At 45.6% G+C, this 17,906-nt stretch overlaps 1 protein-coding gene across 2 annotated transcripts in view; it reads right to left on the bottom strand.

Moving 5' to 3' along the window:
- Positions 1-6,504: 6,504 nt before the first annotated feature.
- The window catches only part of KDM7A (lysine demethylase 7A), a 42,523-nt gene continuing 31,121 nt past the window's right edge, over positions 6,505-17,906 (bottom strand). For both annotated transcript variants that reach the window (XM_023736877.1, XM_023736876.1), the window contains 9 exons: positions 13,872-14,081; positions 12,392-12,516; positions 12,045-12,199; positions 10,698-10,795; positions 9,936-10,084; positions 9,588-9,799; positions 8,297-8,382; positions 7,502-7,775; positions 6,505-6,966 (listed from right to left, as the gene is read on the bottom strand). In XM_023736877.1, coding sequence (XP_023592645.1) covers positions 6,872-6,966; positions 7,502-7,775; positions 8,297-8,382; positions 9,588-9,799; positions 9,936-10,084; positions 10,698-10,795; positions 12,045-12,199; positions 12,392-12,516; positions 13,872-14,081 — 1,404 coding nt within the window. In that variant the 3' untranslated portion in view covers positions 6,505-6,871. The remainder of the gene's footprint in view (positions 6,967-7,501; positions 7,776-8,296; positions 8,383-9,587; positions 9,800-9,935; positions 10,085-10,697; positions 10,796-12,044; positions 12,200-12,391; positions 12,517-13,871; positions 14,082-17,906) is intronic.

The following is a 17,906-nucleotide window of genomic DNA, read 5'->3' as shown; positions in this document are numbered from 1 at the left end:
GGGCCCCCCGGTCCTCTCTCCCCCCTCACACACCCGGGGCCCCCCGGTCCTCTCTCCCCCCTCACACACCCAGGGCTCCCTCATCCTCTCCCTCCCCTCACACACCCAGGGCTCCCTGGACCTGTCTTTTCTCCTGTCGGGCCCCACTGGTTCCTCCTCTCCCAGAGAGAAGGTTCTGCCTGAGTTTCAGGCTTCTCTCCCTACCGCTGGGTAGCCAGCAGCCCACCTGAAAGTTCGCTGAGCATGAGTGACCCACCTGACTCTCTCACAGCATGACACAATCACCCATTTTTCTGGGTCTTGCTTCCTATTAGGGTGAGGGCCTGGAGGACAGGACGTCGGACTCTTCTCTGCCTCCGAGCACCAGGCAAATGCTGACTGAGGACACACAGAGGCCACGTGGCCCCAGGAGAGCGTGGAGCTCCCCACCACACATTGCGGCTTCACCTCGCCAGCCGCCCTTCCTGTTCTTCCCGCTCTTGTGGCCACTGCTTTCCCTGGTAACACATACGGTGGAACAGTGAGTCATGGCACTTTTTACATTTCCATCCTCAGATAGTAAGGAGCATACACTGAGCATGGCTTCCCATCCTCAAATAACCCCTACGATTCAATAAGCAGAGAAAGGGCACAGAAAGGCAGAACTGGATATAGAATTCAGCTTTTTTTTTTCTTTCAAAGACACGTTTTGTACAACTTTCAACATTTATACTTTCAAACAAAATGGGCAAAAAATACAGAGTGCTAAAAAAAGTCCAAACAAAAGAAATACAATTTTAATTTCAATATTTTAAAATACAGAAATTGGGAAGTAAGAATAGCCAATACAACTTTAAAAACATCACTTGTCCTCTCCTATATAACCGATGTAAGCTACATAAAGACTTACACATTTAAAGAAAAACGGAGACAAAATAAATACTGTACACTCTCCCTGCCTGCAGGCAAAAGACGGGAAATACTGTTCAGAATCGGAAAAGATGCTCTTCACGTGCCAGCATCCCACCTCCCAGCCACAGTGCGCTCTGGAGCCACCCAGTGCACACCTGCGAGGACACACACCGACAGCCCAGACAGACAGACAGACAGACAAGACGACTCCGCAGACTCCAGAACAAGAAAAGGTAACAGTCACCCTGGACCATGGGCATTAAAAATCAGTAAGGAAGTCAGTCAGGCTAGCAAAACGTTACTACAAAACTAGTAAATACCTTAGCCAACAACTGTCCCCCTTCAAAGTTCACAGATGTAAACCCTAAGACCAAAACTACCCCACCCCGTCGCCACCCCCGCCCCCCAAAAAATCTGCTGAAGAACTGGCAACATTAGACATCTCACAGTAAATGTGAAAGCTCACATTCTATCATCTCTTAAAATGAACCTTTTGACCCTCTTTCCACAGCATGAAACTGTTATGGCTTAATTTCTATTAAAAGTAGAAAGTCTTTTCTGCAGGAAACACCGACAGCATTCCCGGTCAGCGCTGCGTCACACTGGACAGCCACCTGACCTGCTCCCCAAGTCCGGAGCTGGCTTGGGGAAAATTGAGGTTATAGCTTTTGATTCGGTCGACCCATAAACTGTAAGGCCCTTAGTTTGGTTTGGGTTTCTTCTGCAAGACAAAATAACCTTGGGGTTCACTTAGCAAGTGACACCTCAGGTCCCTGACTACAACATGGAAGGTACATGTATGCCCTGTAAAAATAAAAAGCTACCTGTGAATCTGAGAGGGAAGAAATGCTTTCAGGCAAGGAGTCAACGATCCTCAGTGTATTTAATGCTGGTAATGTTTACCAACCCAAATCCACTGAAGTGAGAGGAGTACGTCAGGGTTATTTTATCCCTGCAAAATACTATATATTCCAGCATTCATGATTATTGTTTTGGTGAGAAATCTTGGGGGTGAAAAAAGAAGGCTGACGTTTTGAAAAGGAAATGGCCAAAATTAAACTGGGTGGAGGCAAGTTTACCTTGATGGTTAAGGTCCGTTCAGGGGTAAGAAGTCACAGTTTGCATAGTAAACGACTTGGAGGTCTGTCAGTGAACGAGCGCAGAGCAGAGGGACGTGGTGGATCAATACGGGTTTCAACCAAAAACGCGGAATGCTGCGCTTGTCGAGACAAAGCCTTAGGGAACTAGACGGTGCGCCAAGGTGAGAGGAGAATCAAGGGGGTGAAACGCAGGAATTTCAGGTAAGTATTATTGTCCCCTGTCCATTAAAGATAAAAAATAAATACACAAGCAACTATAAAACCAGTCAATCACAATAAGCTAACTGCTTTGAAATATGCATTTGTCTCTCAATGGCCTTAATTTTTAAATCTGTTTATGTAAGGGACACCAAATATGGCATGATGTTCACAGAAAAGCAAATTAAAATAAGGGAAGGTTTTTTAGTAAGGCTACAGGATTAAAATCACATTACGTTCATCAGCAATACAGCAAGTGTGCTAACTCTTCCCCTTTCTTTCCACGTGGCTTCCAGCAAGCTCGTCAACACTGTCCCCCAGACGAGCTGCGCTGCACAGCATCAGAGCGGGGGCCCAGCAGAGTGTGTGGGACCCCGGGGGATGCACTTCCCACCTGGGTCTGTCTCCTTTCTTTACGGGGGACACTCCTCCTAGGCTAAAGAGCAATGCTCCGCCTTCTCACCACAGCTTAGGTTAAGGTCTAGGGCCTCAGGAAGTGAGTGGTGATCTTTAGCTGCTCTTTATGTAGGAAACAATTGGTTTCACATTTAATGCGAAAAATGAATTTCTGACGAATTTTGACAAATGTATCTTAAGGCCTCATCTCTCGAAGTGAAACGTTAAGATGCCGAGTTCCTCTGAACAGCAGTCCACTGGCCACACAGGCGCTGCGGTCCCCTCCGGGGAGACTAGTCTTAGCGCGTGGAGTGCACCATCTGTGACAAGCAGTCTTTCCTCTGGACGCAGTCCAGTCCCCCTTCCTGCACGGCGCGGCGGCTTCTCTCTCCACCCAGCAAGTCACTGCTGCCCCGCCCACAGCTGTCTCTGTGGGGTCCCACCTTTCTAACCACTTCCTGTCTGTATTTGCCTTCTAGTTCCCCGGGCATTGCTAACTCACTTTAATACCCTGACTTATTCACCTGTGTCTGGGGCCTGAGGCGTATGCAGAATCTGTAGGGCAAGACTAGCCTAATTCCTCTTTGAGAAAAAACTAAGCCTGATTTTACTTCAGCACCTGCTTAGAGAGGCTTCAGATTTTTTAGGGAGCATGCTCTGGGCACAGGTTTCATATGAAACAAGTTTTGTGAATAATAGCAGTTTTCATTTAAAAATGTATACAAAGGTGCCTTCATGAATTATTTTTACCAATTATAAATTACCAAATTATAAATTACCAATGATAAATTCTCTGCTAGTGTGAAGTGCTAGTACATTAAGGAATGCCTTTATGTATTTTTCTTAACTGATTACCATTACAAGCATTTTTAGCCTAGCTTACAAATGGGAAAGGGCTGGGAAGTGACTAATTCAAGGGCACGTAGCTGAGAGGTAAGTGGCAGAACCTGGACAACACCCTGGTCTTCTGCTCCCTTCCATGACACACAGGCCCCTTGATGACCAACATGAAATTAACTTTTGAAATGTTTCTTAAAATTTAAAAAAAAAAAAAACCTCAGGTCCTTTTTACTTCCACTTCTACCACTGTGTATCTAGTTGGAACTAATAAAGTTCCGCTGTTTTTGTATGAATGGACCCTCTTTTGCTTAAGTTCCTTAGAAGTGGAAACAAATACTGCCTGTCTCCTGGAGAAGACACCTCCCGGGGAGAGGCTGCAGCCTCACCCCCACACCCCCTCGGACAAGGTAGTGCTGGGCACGCAGTGGGTGTCTGACAAGTACCTGCAGATCTCATACGAATCAGTACAACAGAGTTCATTACAAAGGTAATTAATCAGGATTAAAACATAGGACAGCATTCAAGCTCAGTATTTCATCAGTGATAAAGATGGGCTTGTTTCCTCTCTGAGTTTATAAGGTGATCTTGGTTATAATTTCCAATTTTATATGCTTTAAAAACTAACTAATGCTTAAAACGTCTGACGTGTTCACAGGACGCTGCACCGTTACAGACCTGTCGCTTCTGTACCGTTTACGTAAGGAGACGAGTGTCATCTACCGCTGCTACTGAAACCGCGTACAGTAAGCCAGGACTCTCAGCTTCACACATCTGTTTGCTCGTAACAGGTGAAACGCTGTCACTTCTGTCCTCCTGTGGCAGTGTCCGTGTGGCTGCACTATTTACAGACGAGACTGAGGGAAAGACAGAAGGCCGTCTATCACGGTCCACCCAGACACTGTGGTCACCCCCAAGTCCAGCCCTCTCCATGCAAGAGAAAAGGACACACCACAGCCAGTCTGCACGAGGGCTGACTAGGGGAGTCACCAGGTCCAGGGCTGCATTTCCACCCATTCGGAAAAGAGGCGCAGGTTTTGTGACAGTGGTTACATTCCCTTACTCAAGTCTTTTCACTTAGCTAGCTAATAGGCTAAACTTTCTGCCAAAGATGAATCCATGGCACCTTCGCTTAAAAATTCCAACTACTGGCTACTCAAAATTAGTATTTACCGGCCTGAGTACACAGGGTGGATACTGGCTACAATTTTAATCCACAAAAATAAATTTTATTTTCTTCTTATGGCTAAAGAAAAGAAAGTTAGATAACTACAAATACTTAGAGCTGTGAAAAATGTAAAGAAAGAACCCAGAGCATGATGTACTGGAAAAAGAAATTATAGTTATTCCTTAAAACAAAACAATTGAACGAACAAACAACACACGCGTGCCGTAACGCTATAACAGGGTCTACATTAAACCAAAACACCACAGTGAGTTAGTGTGTGGGGAAGGTGGATGAGATCAGTCAGACCCAAATTGCGGATACCGCGAGAGAAGATGGCCGGTCAAACCACCGACAGTCTCCTCCCCGCGCTCTGGCCTCGTGGACACACCGTTCCAGCGGGCCCTTTACATACTCGGCATTTCCACAGAGAGTCTTCTTCCTGACACCAGGTAAGGTCCAGAGCGAGCCAGGTCACTCCGGGCCAAAAGGCTAATTAATTCATAAGCTATTTGAGATTTATTCCATGAAATATTGGAATGGAGACAGTAAGAAACATTTCTCTTTGAAAATACACATCTGGATACAACTGTGGAAAATGATGGCATGGATTTTCTTTCCTACCCCTTCAGGGGATATTTAACACAGAAGGGCAAATCCAGCCTCCTCACTGAGTACAAAAAGACAAGTCCACAGTATGGCCCTATTTCTTCTCCATAAAAATAAATTTCATCTTATTTGCCTATATGCTCTTTGTAGGAACTTGCAAAATGCTCTAGCGGCAGGATCAGGTGTATCTCCAGACTCTATCCCCAGAAATCACTTATGTTTAAGCCATGGGCTGGGGGTGGGGGGATAAGCTATTGCAACCAACTGAAAACTGGCGTTTAGTAAAATCTGTGCATCAAGGAAATTAACGATACCTTAGAGCTCAACCAGACCGTAACCACAATACGAACTGGTTAAGTCAGGACTGCTGGAAGACACTGCAAAAAGCACCCATTTCACTCCAAATCCACATCCTAAATCATTCTTGAGAAGGGTCAGAAACAAAAAACTACACACGCGCACACACGTGCACACACGTGCACACACACACGCGCACACCCAAGATCTACTCCAACATGTTTGCTTCTATACAACTTAATAGAGTATAATCCTATTATATTACGGCGTATTATTATGCAGGTTTGATTCTACCAAGTCACGTATACCGCATCAAAGTGTCTTAAAGCATAACCTGGACGCAGGTGTCGGTCCTGTCTCCCAACACCAGCGCTGTAAGGAAGGTCCGCTCAGTCGTTACAAATGTATTTTGAAAAACTAAAAATGTGACAATTTAACCAAACTTATAATACTTTTCCCACAAGGAAGAAAAAGATGTTAAAGCTGTTCTCTTTGGGACCCATATATCGTCGGCATAAATGAAAATGCAAAAGGCCTATTTTTCATATTTAGGAGAAAACGGCAATGTCAAACGAAATGAGAAGCGCAGGATCTTTTGCGTGGTTCTCACGCGCTGGCTGGGAAAGTGTTTTCCTGCAAAAAGAAGAGTCTTGTGGGGGCTGGCAGGATGATGGCGGGCGCAGAGGGAAGGGGGTGTAAGGGACTCGACCTGGATAACAGTATGCACCTTGGAAGTTAGCAAAAGCGAAGCTAATAGCTTATAAAAAACACATGAAATATATAAAATAAAATGATTTTCATATACATCTTAATTTAAAATAATTAATGCATCAAATCCCTGTTTAAGACTTTAACCTGAATAGCAAATTTAAGAGTCCAGACTAGTTACTGTTACCGTGGCTCTTTCCCACATGTAACACACACACTATCAAAAATAATTTAAAAACCTTCACATTCTTAAATCTAAATTAGTGAGATATTTCTCCAGAAATCTTCCAAATAAATAGCTTAAAAAAAAAAAAGAAAGAATTTAAAGGCTGTTAACTTAAAAAAAAAAAATCTGTTAAATAAATTATCAATAATTCTTTACCCTACCACTGAAAATAAATCAAGACGCTACCAACAACAAAACGAAATTCAAGCCCTGACACGAGGCCCTTTCCAGTTCAAGGTCTCGTTTAAGGTTCTCCCTCCTCCTCCTCCTCCTCCCCACCAGGTCCAAGCGGTTATTGCTGAGTGGGTGTGGCACAGTGAAAATGCAGCATCGGGGTCACTTGTTCCCGGGCAGTGTTCTCTCTCTCTAGTGGACATGCACATCTGCGTCGGGCGGGCGGCCAGCGCCAGGCTCCTGCCCCCGCCACCAGCTCCAGCGGCCGCGTCACACGAAGAAGCGGGCGTGGCCGTTTCTATTCAGCTTGAGGATCTTCCCGAGACGCTGTTTGGCTGTGGCCATTCCTTTTTTTGGACGTTTACCTACACAAGATACCAACAGCAGTGTGATGTCAAAAGCAGCTTTGGGGACAGCACCCCATTTTTAAGGGAGAGCTATGCCGTCTCTCAGGGTTGTGAAGGACCCAGTCACACTTGGAAGCTGCATGCTTAGAACACCCATTGCCCATCTCACCACACCACAAGACTCACATCAGCTCAGCTCATGTCCTGGCCACACTGTGCTTCAGCAACACGAGTCCCCCGATACTGCTTCTCACCCTGACACCTGGGTCATGCCACCTCCCTGGGCCCCAGTGCCAACTATCCTGTCATTTCCCCTCAGCTAGCGCCCTCCCAGGACCCGCCTCCTCCTCCACAAAGCCACTCCACCCTCAGGGCCCTGCTAGGTGTCCTTCTTCCACTCCCTCAGTGGCCTGGGCACTGCCATCACCGTGCCGTCCACAACACCTCTGGCAGTAAGTGACCCAGGCAAGCACAGGGCTGTGTCCAAGCGGCCGCTCCAGCCATCACACACAGTCAGGGCACACCCCATCGCCCCATGAAAGGCAGATGTTACCTTTTGTTGCCTGGTTGCTGATAGGCGGTGGGTTCGACGCAGGTCTCTTGGTGGGGTGGAGGGGCACTGAAAAGGAGGTTTCACCACCTGGCCTTTCCGGGCTGAGACTGCCGCTGCTGACCTGGCAGGGCCCCGGAACCACGCCTGAGTTCTGCATGCACTTCCCGCTTGGAAGGCCTGCCCCGCTGCTGTCCATGTGGTTCCTGCTCTGCGCCCTCTGGAGGACTTCTGAGGAGCCTTCCTTCTTGATGCCTTTCTGGCCTCTACTTAGGTCCTAAGGAAGAGGGGAGGAAATAGGCTGAGTTCTTGTGTCCCAGAAGATGAGGGAGGTATTACCTGTCTATGCATCAGCAAAGTCGAGAGAGGACACAGATGACTGAACTCTGCTTTTCTTGGCATGTATTAGCCCCTCCTCCTGATGGCTACCTCGTTCTGGAAACTTAAGGACTGTGAAGGAGTTAACTCCTGAAACTGCATCATAACTTAAGTCAAAAATAAAAAACAGAGACAGCAACGGAGCCAGCAGGGGTGACCTGCCCCGCCACGCGGCTCTCCCGCTCTGACGCTCACTCTAACCAGACACCGGCAGGTGCTGTTCTTCTCCACATCACATTCTATTCGCAGGCCTTGCACAAGTTATTATCCCAGAATCCCTAAAAATGTGTGTTTAGTTGTGGTATTGTGGCTTCCCAGATCTAGCGGTTGATAACTGGTTGCAGTTTAAAGAAACAAAAACAGTAACCAAGTTAATGACAATTCTAAATCTCCTTTTAATGTTTCAAACCTTAAATATACCTGAGGGTTAAATCTGGAAGTTGTATCAAATTGTTTAATCCAAGAAGAGGTCCTCAAATCTGGATCATCAGTCTTGACCTGGTATCCTAAAGAGACGTTTTAATTAAATTAGATTTATACAAATTTGATCTTAAAGTTAGCCTTATGCTTAAAATTAGCAGCAATTTTACTTTGACATTTTATTTAAAGACAAGTATGTTAACTACTGTTGAAACATTTATTCACATACCTTCACCACATTCCCACCCCGCCTCAAAAGCACAACGGTCACGAGCTGACCGCCAATCCTGCTAACTCTTTCGGTTCTCGCACAGACCGCCTTTCTGTGACAGATCCGTGCTAGGTGCTGGAGGACCTACAGTCCGATTCTGTGGCCAAACGCAATACACACTCTCTCAAAATGGTGTATTCTCCCATATAGAATAAAGGCAGATGTTTGCCTGAAATTTGTAGCATTTCCATAGAAGCTTTCTTTTCAAGGAACAAAAGAGACTATGGAGACAGAATGGGGCAGTGGAAAGACAGACAAACCCAGATCTGCACTTGGGCTCCTCTATTACCAATGCAACTTGAGGCAAGTTACTTAACCTCTCTGAATCTCAGTTTCCTTTTACACAATAAGCAAAGATTTGGAGTCAGATGGTCTTGGGTTCAAATTCCAACACCACTGAGTAACGGTTGTGTGAACGGAGGCAAGTTAAACAAACTTCACTTGGCCCTGCTTCTTCCGTTGTAAAGTGGACGTGGGTCCGAGAATGCAGTGAAATGGATGTGGAGCTCCCAACTACGTGCGAATGAACACAATGATCACAACACGCACTGAGTTTTCGCACAGAGAAGCAAACGCTATGGGGACCGCAGACACTGCTGACAAGTTGCTCTCCTTCCTAACACTTGTCTTTCCAGTAGGAAGGAGATGCCCTCAATCAGAAAGAAACGGTTCCAGACCTGTTTTCCCCCCATAACAGGAAGAGTGGCTTGGTCAGGCTCAGCAGACCATTTCAGACCTGGAAACACTCCTCCGCCTGGGATCAGCTTTGCTGTTGGTGAGAGGGCAGCCCCCACACCGTCCTGAGGCAGCAAGTCCTCAGACCCAGGCCACTCACAGGCTGGGGGGTCCTTACTTGTACCCTCACACAACCTGCGGCACTACGGGATTTCTGGCCGTTCCCAGCTAAACACGGCACAACCAACAGTCCTTACGTATGACCTCTGACCTAAACCAACGTTATGGAGCTCTTCAGCTGGGTCATACGTTGCTTTATAGGGACGGAGAATCTGTGTTTCTTACCACACCCCACAGGTTTGTCAATGCGACACAGTGGCCTGGCCTCGCGGTCACTGCTGTGGCAGCTGCCGGCGTCCCGGACAGCATCTCTCTCTGTGGCGGCGCCGTCTGCACTCCGCACTGGCCGCTGGGAGCAGGTGGAATAGTGCAGCCCTGCCATGGACAGCATGCCCTGGATAGCTTCTTCCTCTGTGCTGGTCGAGGTAGGACATTCCCTGAAGAGCAAAGAACCAGAAGACAAGCGCCTAGTTTCCTCTGGTGAAATGTTTGGTAAAGTCTAAAACTAAAAACAAAATGTTCTCATAACATGGCATCACAGTGCACTAAGACTAGCAGCGTCGGCGAGCCTACCTTTTAGTTGGAATTCCACTTCCAGACGGGCTCTGGGTCTTCTGAAGGGAGGCCCTCGGCACGTTAGCCTCCTCCGCAAAGCTGGACGTCACTTCTCGTTTCTTCTCATCCCCTGAACTGTCAGACTCCTCAGTGGTGAAATTAGTTTTCTGAGAGAACAAATAATCAAACGGAAGCAAAGTTACATACGTCTGTACAAACTAACAACAGCAGCAAAAAAGACTATTGTTTAGGGAAAGTTAGAATCTAAATCATTAGGGAATCATTTCTGTATTTCATATAAAAAAAGATCATCTCATCTCCAGTACCTGCAGTAACAGTAACCCCTAATAAACTGACAGTATAGGTCTTCTTTAAGGAAAAATGAAATATAACCGATGAGAAACACAAGAACAGTGTACGCAGGAGTCTCTCCTGCAACCCTGTCCCAAACCAGATAAGAGCTACGTTCGTCAAATGCAGACAGCCAAACCAGAATGGAAATGAGAATGTTCAGGCGTTGTGAAGAATGTAACCAATGTCACTGAACAATGTGTGCAGCAATTGTTGAACGGGAACTGTAACTTCTGTGCGAACCTCCTCCAAAAACACAACAAAATATTATTTCTAAAAAAATGCAACCAGCCAGGGGATAGGGGAAGAACCTGTGCTACAGAACGCAGAGGCTTTGGGGAAGCTGCCATGTGCTTTAACCGGAGGTCAGCATAAATGGGTGCCATTTTCCTGTGCACCAGTGCAAAGAGCACGGGGTTCCGGCCATACCAGTGCAGTGCAATCTGGTCCAGAGTCTTCTGAATCAGAAATATCAGAATATTCTGATGATCTATTCCTGAGTTCTGACTTCACACTTGTCAAAAACCCTGAGAAAGGGAGAGAGCACAAGTGAAAAGGAGAAAGTCATTAGAACTTCATGGACCAGGTGGTCTCCAAACTCCACCCAGCTTCCTGAGATCTTTCCATCGCTCCTGCTCTACCCTTCTTCCACTGCTTTCTTCATGGTTTCCATTTCTTTTTCCCTCCCAAAGTCTTTCTCCCTAATTGATCAAGATACAGACTGAAGTGCGTTCTTAAAACATGTGTAGTATCTACTGAATGTGATCACATTCCTTATTTGAGTTGTGTTGACTTGTTTTACATTTCTTTCCAGAATAAACCTCCAAAAATAAAATTAGCTGTTTTTCATGTCCCCTTCTGCATTAGTGGTCTCAACAGAAAACAAAAAGACACCTCTCCTGAACCTAAAAAGCATTCAAGTAGAGCATGAACTCAACAAGCTTCTAAGTAGGGCCTTAGCTCTGCCCTTCTCCCCCATGAGCACAGCTCCCAGCGACTGTAAATTCCTGCTGGTGTGGGCACAAACGCAGAGCAGCCAACCACAGCTGTGGCAAATTTACCTGGCCTTGGCAGTCACTGATGTATTCAATATGCTTAATTAAACGTTACTTATCTGGATCATTTAAATGTCAGGTACCAACATTTTCATTTTAACTACTTTTTAAAATAGAAGGGGATATGGAGGCCTTGCAAAACTTTGAAAATTAAGACTTCATTTAATGAAATCAGATCTCAAGGAGGAGGAGGTGTTACTTTGTCACACAGACAATGAACAATTAAAATCCAAGTAGAGGCATTCGGTCAACAGGCTATCAAACAAAACCACTACACGGGGATTACCAACAGCTTCAAATCAACCAATTACGTTTCCCAAGTCTGAAAACCATGCAGACTTCAGCTAAAATTATATATGAAATTAGTGGAGTACATTAAACTGGCAGCTGTGTTATAACTTGGAGGAGAGGCCAACTGTGTAATAAAACGCGTAAGCACCCATGTGACACTTTGAGAGCCCTGTGACACTGTGACGTGGTGTCCTGACCCCACCGTGTGGCCTTCACTAATGACGCCCTCCTGGGCACTACTGCATGTGGCTGCATGGTCAGCATGCCCCTGAGGGAGGAACTACTCAGAAACACTTCAGATTCTGCAAGAGCATCAGAGACACAAACAACTTCAATCCCTTGACAAACTTTAAGAAGCTTAAAATCAGCAAGTTACTTTACACATCATCACATACAATGAGGAGATCTCCCCAGTGGCCATGAGACATACTGTTAAGCGGCGTTTGGGGTTCTTCGCTCTCCACCCCGTCTAGTCCTGAACTCTCTTCTATCTTCATTTTTGTCTTTTTTGTCCTTCTTTTATCCTCTTCACTTTCACTATCTGCTGTATACAGACTTGGATCTGTGAAGGGCTGTCTCTCATCTCTACATCAGAGGGAGAAAAATAATCAAGTCAGGAAGCAGTGTGGACTCTGTACCATCTCCCTGCCCCGCTAACTCACAGAGGCCCTATGCCCACATTCCAGCCGGCTGTGGAACAGTCTGGAGAGGGATTAAACCAACAAAGGGAGTCCGCTGAAAACTAACCAGATCGCTACTGAGACCTACTTTACATACTTAATTATCCTTCCGTTGGTCAGCAGTAACCGCAGATCGTTATCTTTTGCTCTCCAGTCAGGAACTGTGGAAGACGGCTGGAGATGTTTGTTGAATTTTCCATTCAGTTTAGAGCTCAAGATGTCCTGAAAATATAAAGCAGAACTTCCTTAGCCTCTGCCCTCAGGACCCAAGGACTGCAGCAGACCCCCTGCCCTCCTTCTCAGCCCGCCTGGGCTAGGATGTGCAGCAGCCAGGTCCTCCAGGGGCCCAAACCCAGGACATGACAGGATCCCGTTCTGAAAAGTGGAATACAGAGTTTGCACAGGGTGAATCCACAGACGCTGCTGTCCTGTGGACAGCTGGAGAAGCACCACCTTCACCTACATCCATCCTTTCCCCCTTGCTTCTTCCTTCTGGGGTGCAGTCGCTGGCCCCCCGCCTACCCTAACCCAACCCTAATCCTCTCACAGCACCACTAGCAGCACACGGGGACAACCTGCTGCCACAGGGACACAGGCCACCCCGGGGCAGCGTGGATCAACAGTAGCGGGTTCTTCATGTAGAAAAACCACTGCTTTTTTGTGGCAACCTTTTTCCGAAATATTAAATAGAACATTTCATAATAAGCTAAACCTTTCTCCGGATGTCTATGGGTTAAATAGGTTTAGAACAACAAAATCTTCAAATGATATAATTATATAAAATTAATTTCTATATAACTCTCTTAAATATTTTAAATTCAGAGCCACCCCTACCTTTCTCCTTGTAAACTCCTGTCCTCTCCCCCAGATGAAAAACTATGGGTGGTAGCGGTCTCACCAAGGCCTGCAGGGACCTCAAAGCCGCCCCCCGCCCCGGGCCCACTGGGTCAGGCCGTCTCCGGCCGTAAAGGGTTTATGGATCAGCTGGGGAGCTCGTCTCAGTCTAGCATTTGCAGCAATCCCGCAGGTGGTGCCGATGCTGCTGGTTCAAGGACGGGCTTTCTGCACATGCTCTCCCTCTGCCCGCCATGCTGTTCCTCAAATCTCCACGTGCCAACCTGACTCCTTCCGTGATTTAACTGTCAGCTCCGATGTCACCGCCTATCCCACCCTCTCTTGTGCTGGCGCTCTGTTGTTTTGGTTTCCTTCCTAACACTGGGTAGTATCTGGAATTACATTATCACAGGCCTCTGTCTCCCCACCCTGCCAACCTCAACCAGAATGACACATCACCAGGCAGCACTTCAGTTGTGCTCACTCTGGTACTTTGTCCAGAGCCTAGAAGAGCACAAACACGCCGTAAACAGGCGGCACATGGAAGCCGTCTGCTCCTGCCTCTACGCTGGCACCTGGGAAGAGCAAGCACCACCTGTCACAGGTGCAACCACGGTGGACTCCTACCATGTGGGGGCAAAGGTCAACCACAAGAAGGGCAGCCCGTTCCTCCTTCCACTATGCCTTGGAAGACCTCTAAAGAACAACACGTCCTTTTTGCTCTCATGGAGCACGATGCTCACCTCTTCCCACGGACACATCTCCAGTCTTTTGAGAACCTCCCTCGTGTGGAGCTCCAAGATGTCGAGGTTAGAAGGAGTTCGGACGGTATGATCTCGAAGTTTCCGCATCTTCCGTCGGGAATGGTATGGGGACGTTGCTTCATTTGAAGATCGTGAAACTGGACACACAGTAGGGGTTCCCTGAGATTTAACTGGTTTGCCGCTTTCCTCCTTTAAGAATTAAATTCAGAGTATTTTTACGGCAAGGCTACATACCTGCCTGAATAATCAGCCATAAAAACATTCTAGAAAACAAAGACCATTCCACGCCATCATACGAACACAAAACAACAAACCATAAGACACAAACCGTTTTGCTGAGACCTTTCTTCCCTTCTCCCCTTCATGTAACATACTGTGAACAAGTCCTGGATTTCCAGGATCATTCTGAAGACTGTGTGGTGGATCTAGCGTACTATATTGACCTAATCTTTGCTGGGAGCTATTTAGGCTGCTTCCAGTTTTTCCTATGATGAAAACTGTTTCACATACATATTTATGATCAATAATCAATAATTATTTTTTAAGTCACAGTCACACATACATGTCGTTTCAGAAACTAAATCCTCTAGAAGGCCTATCAGGAAAAGCAGTAGTGATTTAGGAAATGATATTGGAATCATTTATTCCCTGTCCTTGAGCATAGAGAATGTGACCCAGCTGGAGAAGGGCTCACAAGGACACATCAACGGCGCCATGAGCTATAAAGACAATAGCTAAGATAATCTTGGAAAATATCTTCAGGAAACTTTTACATAAAGGCAATCAAACAGAACACAAAAGACTTTCTGTTCTCATCTTTTTCTATTAGCATTTAGGGAATAGAAATTTGTTGGATCAATGAAGACCCTCCTGACTCATTACTGAAACCTGTACCGATGATTGTTAAAGGACAATTCAAAACTAGGATCACAGTTTCTAGCCAATCTGAAAAGGCTAAGCTTTCAATGGTTTTGCCCGTTTGTAATGTTTATACTGATGGCTCTGTGATGGTCTTTGGACTGGGACAGACATGGCTGTGGAAGCATGCTTGTCCGTTTTCCCATTCTTGCCTGTTCTGTGATGGTCTTTGGAGTCAGGCAGATATGGCTCTAGCAGCATGCTTGTCCATTTTCCCATTCTTGCCTATTCTGTGATGGTCTTTGGAGTCAGGCAGACATGGCCGTGGCAGCATGCTTGTCCGTTTTCCCATTCTTGCCTATTCTGTGATGGTCTTTGGAGTCAGGCAGACATGGCTGTGGCACCATGCTTGTCCATTTTCCCATTCTTGCCTATTCTGTGATGGTCTTTGGACTCGGGCAGACATGGCTGTGGCAGCATGCTTGTCCATTTTCCCATTCTTGCCTATTCTGTGATGGTCTTTGGAGTCAGGCAGACATGGCTGTGGCACCATGCTTGTCCGCTTCCCACTGCCCTTTTGAATATATGCCTAATAAAACTTTCTTTTTGCTTCACTCAACTCTGTGATGTTTTTCCCCTACAACAGTAGTCTGCTCTCCCCATCTCCTGAGACAGCCACTGCAACTTGTAGCGCCATTGTGTACTTTTCAGTGATATGCCTCCAAATTTCTTTCTATACGCGCACGTGCGCCTCTGTGTGTGTGTGTCTGTGTGTGTGTGTGTATTTTATTTATTTTTGGTGGCGATATGCACAACCAAACGTACATCCATTCCCAGTTTCTACATGAGCAGTTGAATGACATTGGTTACCTACTTCACGGTGTATCACCATTCCCACTGTCTCCACCCATATGGTTTCATCACCATTAATTTAGGCTCTCTGCCCCTTCAAGTTCTCATCTGTGCTTTGGATGAACTGTTGTCAGTTCACACTCACACAGATAATTCTTTATAAGAGCACAATGCTCAAAGCTAACATTATTAATTGGGCTAAACTGTTGTTTAGTTTAATGATGGTGATAGAAGTGCCTCCAAATTTCTAAATAGTATGTTTATACTATTATTTCTTGGTTTTCCAGTTTCAGATATTACATACTTCCTACACACAAGGTGAGGTCTTAATACTCGGATACCTCTCCCAAACATATACATGCTGCCCTTTCCTTCAATATTCAGTATTTAAACTGGACTCAGTAAAAACTGTTTACAACCCAGCACCACATAACATATACCATCATTACATTTCCTTTCTTACATCCTTTGCTTTCCCCTAGAGTTTTTAACAGCTTCATTTTCCATCTGCTTTGTTTTTTATGTACTTTTCACTAATTGATCCCAAAATTCTCCACAGAAGAATGCAAACATTCAAATGCTTTAGGTGATCTTAGCAATTTTATATTTTTCTTCGGAGACATTCCTGGATAGGATTGCCAGATAAAATACAGGATGCTGAGCTACATCAGAGTTTCAAATAAACAACAAAGAGAACGTCCCATGCAATATATAGGACACCCACTGAACTCACTGCCGTTGAGTCAATTCCAACTCATAGCGACCCTATAGGACAGAGTAGAACTGCCCCACAGAGTTTCCAAGGAGCAGGTGGTGGATTCGAACTGCCGACCTTTTGGTTAGCAACTGAGCTCTTAACCACTCTGCCACCAGGGGGGCTCCACAGTTATGCTAAAAATCATCACTGTTTTTGTGAAATTCAAATCTAAGAGAACTTTTATCTGCTGACTCTGGCCACCCTATCCCTGAGCCCTGCCTTCTCCAGACCCACCCTGGACTGGCTGCTCTTGGGGCCTAGAGAAGCCATCGAAGGCCTTTCTGACCTGCTCCCACCCACCAGGCTCCAGTGTGCTGGTAGCCAAGTGGAGGAAGAGTCATTCACTATGCATATGTCACATGTCCTCTGGTTTCCAGGATGGTACCCATCTCCCCTCAGCTGGGCCCCGTGTCCCAAAGCCCACAGTCTCAGGTTCAACCTCTCAAAACAAGTAAACCTCTAGTTCTCTGCGGCTGTTAAGGGGGGGATCTGGAGGTCTATTTGCTCTGTAAATTTGACTTGTCATCAATCCTGTTTTCAATCCCACCTCCATTCTGATATTGAGAAGGTCCTAGCGGCCCCACTTCTGGGCTTGCTGAAGGTTCTGCTGTACAAATCAGCCAGTGCCCAGTCTCCCCCCGCTGCCCACCCCGGTTTTCGCTCTTGCTGGTCTGCTGAGTCAACTACCACTTGTCCAGCTGCCTCCCAGTTTCCAGAACCGTGCCGGAGGTTTCGTCTCTATCATTCTTTGTCCTCGGGAATGCCTCTTCCATTCTTCACTGTCATTTTAGTTATAAGAGGTGGTAGTGGTAAGCAGGTATGTTCAATCTACCAAATGTAATTGGAATCTTCTTATTTATTAGGTCGAGTGAACTGTGAGGTCAAGGCATAGGCCATCTAGAAGCAGAAACGAATCTACACTTGCCCAGCAGGACATGAGGGTGGCTGTTCCCCACCACTTACTTCCCAGACACCTGACATCATCTTTCTCTTTAATCTGATAAAAATCCGATAACTGGTTATATGAAATCATATATGACGAACTGTGGTTGAACATTTTTTCAGAATTTGAAAACAATTTTCATATTTTTATTGGGTTGGCCATTTCCATTTCTTCTGTAGTGAAGTGCCTGGTTACTTCCTTTATACATTTTTCTACTGGCCATCTAGCTACCTTCTATACTCCCTGCCCTCAAATTAAAAAAAGAATAAAAATTTCCCTGGCTATTTTTGTCCAATTATTCTTTCAGGTGTATTTTACCACTTTAAATTTATAATATTAATTTGGAGTTGGCGTATTTTCAGAAATGAGACTCCATTTGTGCAGCTATTGGTTTACTTCCCTCAGTAAAGATTTATAGTTTCTTTGTATAGGCCCACACCTTCATTATTGAGTTTATTCTTAGTTTTGGTTGTTACGGTACATGAAATTTATATATGTATACATTTATATACATAGTTAAGATTATATATAATATTATACATGACCTTTCATACTAAATCCATTTATATGCAATTACCATCACTCTTTCTTTTTTTTTTTTTTT

The sequence above is a fragment of the Trichechus manatus genome, unplaced genomic scaffold (genome assembly GCF_000243295.1).
Source record: "Trichechus manatus latirostris isolate Lorelei unplaced genomic scaffold, TriManLat1.0 scaffold00093, whole genome shotgun sequence".
NCBI classification, from domain to species: domain Eukaryota; kingdom Metazoa; phylum Chordata; class Mammalia; order Sirenia; family Trichechidae; genus Trichechus; species Trichechus manatus.
The sequence above is the reverse complement of the archived record's forward strand: the minus strand, read 5'-3'. Positions and strand labels throughout refer to the sequence as shown.